This window comes from Stegastes partitus, unplaced genomic scaffold, assembly GCF_000690725.1.
Source record: "Stegastes partitus isolate 25-593 unplaced genomic scaffold, Stegastes_partitus-1.0.2 Scaffold2653, whole genome shotgun sequence".
NCBI classification, from domain to species: Eukaryota; Metazoa; Chordata; class Actinopteri; family Pomacentridae; genus Stegastes; species Stegastes partitus.
Genome location: NW_007580384.1, coordinates 23,395 through 27,696, shown reverse-complemented (window position 1 = coordinate 27,696; position 4,302 = coordinate 23,395). Strand labels below are relative to the sequence as shown.

Genomic DNA, 4,302 nt, shown 5'->3' with positions numbered 1-4,302 from the left:
CTGCATCAAGTCCTGCAGCTGATCATCTCAGTACAACATGAGCTCTTGTTGTTCAGCATCCACTCAGAGCAGCTACACAACACAGACTACAGATGTTCAGTTGAAGATGTTACTGAGCTGCAGCTGCTGACATTTGCTAACATTAGCTATCAAGGTGAAATGTAGTTTCAGGGTTTGGTTCCCTAAACCAACCAGACCTCATCATAAAGTTCTACCCTGTCTTCTAGCTGTGAGTCCTTTTTAGACAAACATCTGAGGAACAAATGGAGCTTTTCATGACACAACAGACACAAACAGCATCAAGAGCAACAACATAATAAAATGAATCAGACATTTGTCATTAAGTTTTCACATCATTATTAAAATATTTCCTTCACTTACCAGCAGATGGAGCAGAACCCAAGTTTGCAAGAGACTTCCAAGGTTTTATGGTTGGATGATGACACATCACATGGTTTCCATTGTACTTCTCTACAATTTGCTTCAAACTTCTCAGTAACTCTGGAAGTTCAAGGTCCTGCTGCTTCAGTGACCTGTTTCTACAGCTTCTAATCATCTCCCATAAGGGTGCCCGCCGTATGTAAGAATTATATAAAACTTGACTCTTCACTCTGGGTTTTGACATCAGAACCAGTGAATGATCAAATGATTGATGACTGAATAGTTCCAGGACTCTGCAGAGCCTCAGTCTGTGTTCCTCAGTGAAGTCTTCAGGCTGTAGAACCAGCAGGAACACATGAGGTCCAGGATCAGAGAGTCTGACACAGAGTTCTACATGTTCTCTTAGTTTCTTGTCCGAGATGTTTGGATTCAGCAGATCTGGAGTGTTGATCAGAACTATTTCTTTGTCCTTCAGTTGTCCTCTGACCCTCAGACAGTTGTTTGGTTCTTCATTTGTGTTAAACACAGTTTCTCCCAGTATGAAGTTCCCAACAGAACTCCTCCCAGACCAGCTGTTCCCCAACAGAACAACCCTCAGCTCAGACACTGGATGAAGACAAATAAACCATCACAAAGTGAACAGAGAATCAGTGGAAGTCAGTCCAAAGAATAAAACTGTCAAATCATAGTTTCATGAAATTAAAATGTGAGATTTGTTTGTAAGTTTTGAATTTCTGTGATGAGAAGATGAGTCAAAACTTTGGACACCTTCTCATTCAGTAGTTTTTATTTACAGTGCTGCTCACTTAGTGTCATACCACTTTATAGAATATCCCGTTTACAATCATAAAATAAGTCCCGAATCATTTCCTATATAACCTATAGTAAAACAGCCTGTTTATTGTCAGAATAATGTCATAATTCTGTTTTTTGTCATAACATAATTCCCCAAAATTGATTCGAGGAATAACTTTTGTCCGTTTAAAGTCTTTGAAGTGCTCTGTTGTTGCAGACATTTCGATATGCTAATCCTGAAGCCTGTTTACTGGAATATCCTGGATATAGTCATAATTCTATCCTAGACTGAGGGTGTGATCATAAACGGGCAGCCCTGTATTTTAATTATTTTCTTTCATGTAGATTAATACTGAAGACATCAAAACTAGTAAAGAACACATGTGGAACTATGTAGTAAACAAGAAAGTGTTAAACAAACCAGAAGATGTTTTATATTTCAACCCTCTTTTACTTTAATGACACTCTTTGATTCTCTCAGTCAGCTTCATGAGGTCGTCTCCTGGATGGTTTTCCAACAGTCTTGAAGGACTTCCCAGAGGTGCTGAGCACTTGTTGGCTGCTTTTCCTTCACTCTGCAGTCCGACTCATCCCAAACATCTCAGGTTAGGTGATTGTGGAGGCCAGGTCATCTGACGCAGCACTCCATCACTCTCCTTCTTGGTCAAACAGCCCTCACAGAGTCTGGAGGTGTGTTTGGCTCCTTGTCTGGTTGGTAACTAGTGATGGTCCCAGTAAACCAGATGGGATGGCCTGGTGCTGCAGAATGTTGTGGTAGCCATGTTGGTTAATGAGCCTTGGATTGTGACTAAATCACCAGCAAAGCCCCCCCACACCATCACAGCTCCCCCTCCATACTTCACATGGTGGAAACCACACATGCAGAAACCGTCACTAACCTTCTCTGGTCTCACAAAGACATGGTGACTGGAACCAAGGATCTCAGATTTGGACTCATCAGACCACAGTACAGATCTGGTCTAATGTCCATTCCTTGTGTTTCTTGGCCCAAACGATTCTCTTCTTCTTCTTGTTCGTCCTCAGTAGTGGCTTCTCTGCAGTAATTCCTTCCTGGGCGGTCCTCATCAGAGCATTGGATGGTTTTTTGTGACTGCACTTGAGGATACATTCAAAGTTCTTGAAATTTTCCAGATGGACTAACCTCAAAGTCTTAAACTTTTGATGACCCCTCCATGTCACTTGGTGTGTGTTTTTTTTGTTTTCCTTTCTTTTCTTTTTTCAGGTTTTAATCGAGGCAAGGTCGTCATCGAGGTGAATGGCTGCAGCTGGGCCCGTGTGGTTAAATACCCTCTCCTTCCCCTTGATTTTCTCTCAGTCTGCTTGCTGGGGAGGGTATGAATGAAGGATTTTTTATTGATGTTCTTGCGGGCCAGTGGGACTTTGTAACATCTGCTTGATGGAAGTAGGTGGAAGGACGGATGAAGGGCTGAGGGGAGTCCTCTGCGATCAGGGTGGCTTTCCTGATCACAGAGCAGTTATACAGTTCAGAGACATGAGTTTGTGGTGAACCAATGACTTTGCTGGCCTGATTAACAATATGGGAGAGTTTTGTTTTGTGTTCAGTGGAGAGGGAGCTGTACCAGGATGAAGTGTTGAGTGTGAGGATGGATTGGATGAGTGAGGTGTAAACCAGGGTTAAAATGCCTCTGCTGACATTCAAAGTCCTCAGTTTCCTCAGCAGGTGAAGGTGCTGTTGTGCTTTTTTGTAAACTGAATCCATATGATACACAAACAACAGGCTGGTGTCGATCTCTGTTCCCCGATATTTAAAAACTTCAACCTGCTCGACAGACTGACCCTGGATACTGAGGGGTGTAAAAGGGGTGTCAGAGATTTGCCTCTGCCCCCACAGCACAACTGCTTCGTTTTAGAGATGTTGAGTTCCAGAGGGTTTTTATCAAAAACTCGGGCGAGGTTGTTGACTGCCTTCTGGTAACAAGTCAGCGCAGTGCTGTCCGTCAGGTGAGCCACCAGAGCCATGTCGTCTGTACATTTAAAGAGTCGTTCCTTCACTGTTACAGGAGATGCTGTGGGTGTCCACAGAGAAGAGAATGGGGGATAAAACACAACCTTGAGGGATGCCTGTGCTTAAAATCAACTTGCTAGATTTAAAACCATGTAAAAACACCTGCTGTGGCCTGTCATGTAAAAAACCGAATCCATTACTGACCCTGACGTGCGTTTATCTCTAAAGATTACTTTTTTAATAAAAATATGTTTTTTGGCAATCAACCTCGTCTGTTCTCCTATTTATTGTTGCAGTCTAAGAGCTGGGCTGTAACAAAGTAACGATGGACTGTTGTTTCTCTTTTCTGAGTTGAGTGGTTCCTGTCGTACTATGGATGACAACTAGGGGTGCATGATATGACGATATTAGATTAAAAAGTGAGGAGATCGTATGGATCGTTTAGGTCACATTGTATAAATTGCAGTTCTATGCTGATGCACTGACGCACCAGACGTATTACGTCGTCAACCTGACCAACCGATCACAGCGAATTATGGGCAGTGATGCAATCTCTTACCTGCCTCCTTGTTTGTGTGTGTAGTGGTAGCTGCATGGAGAGCCATGGCTGAATGCCAAACAGTGGAGTTGGTTGCTAAAAAAAGTCCACTTCCATTATATGGAATTGTTTTGGCTTTTCCCCAAATTGTCTGTCCCAGATGTTCATTCCGCAAAACTTACAGCCAAGAGACTTTGTTGAACATCAGGACAGTGAACGCTGCTGGAATTGCGGCGCTCAGTTGTGATGTGGACATGCTACACCAACATGGAGTCCGATCGGAGACGATGCTGGCAGTTACCCAAGAGAGAAGGACGGTGCGAATGTAAACAAAGGAGAAGGAAGAGAGCCGGATCCATGCTAGGCTAAAGGCTAACCCCTCCAGACCAGCAGGATCCATGCTAGGCTACAGGCTAACCCCTCCAGACCAGCAGGATCCATGCTAGGCTAAAGGCTAACCCCTCCAGACCAGCAGGATCCATGCTAGGCTACAGGCTAACCCCTCCAGACCAGCAGGACCGTCCTCCTGCTCTCCAATGTCCGCTCCCTCCACAACAAGCTGGACGTTTGCTGAGAGAAACCCTCAGAGAGTGGAGGGACT

At 43.9% G+C, this 4,302-nt stretch overlaps 1 protein-coding gene across 1 annotated transcript in view; it reads right to left on the bottom strand.

The window, feature by feature from the left end:
- Nucleotides 1–4,302, bottom strand: part of LOC103375533 (uncharacterized) — a 13,832-nt gene that overhangs the window by 4,331 nt on the left and 5,199 nt on the right. The window contains exon 2 of the mRNA XM_008305838.1: nt 382–987. Coding sequence (XP_008304060.1) covers nt 382–987 — 606 coding nt within the window. The remainder of the gene's footprint in view (nt 1–381; nt 988–4,302) is intronic.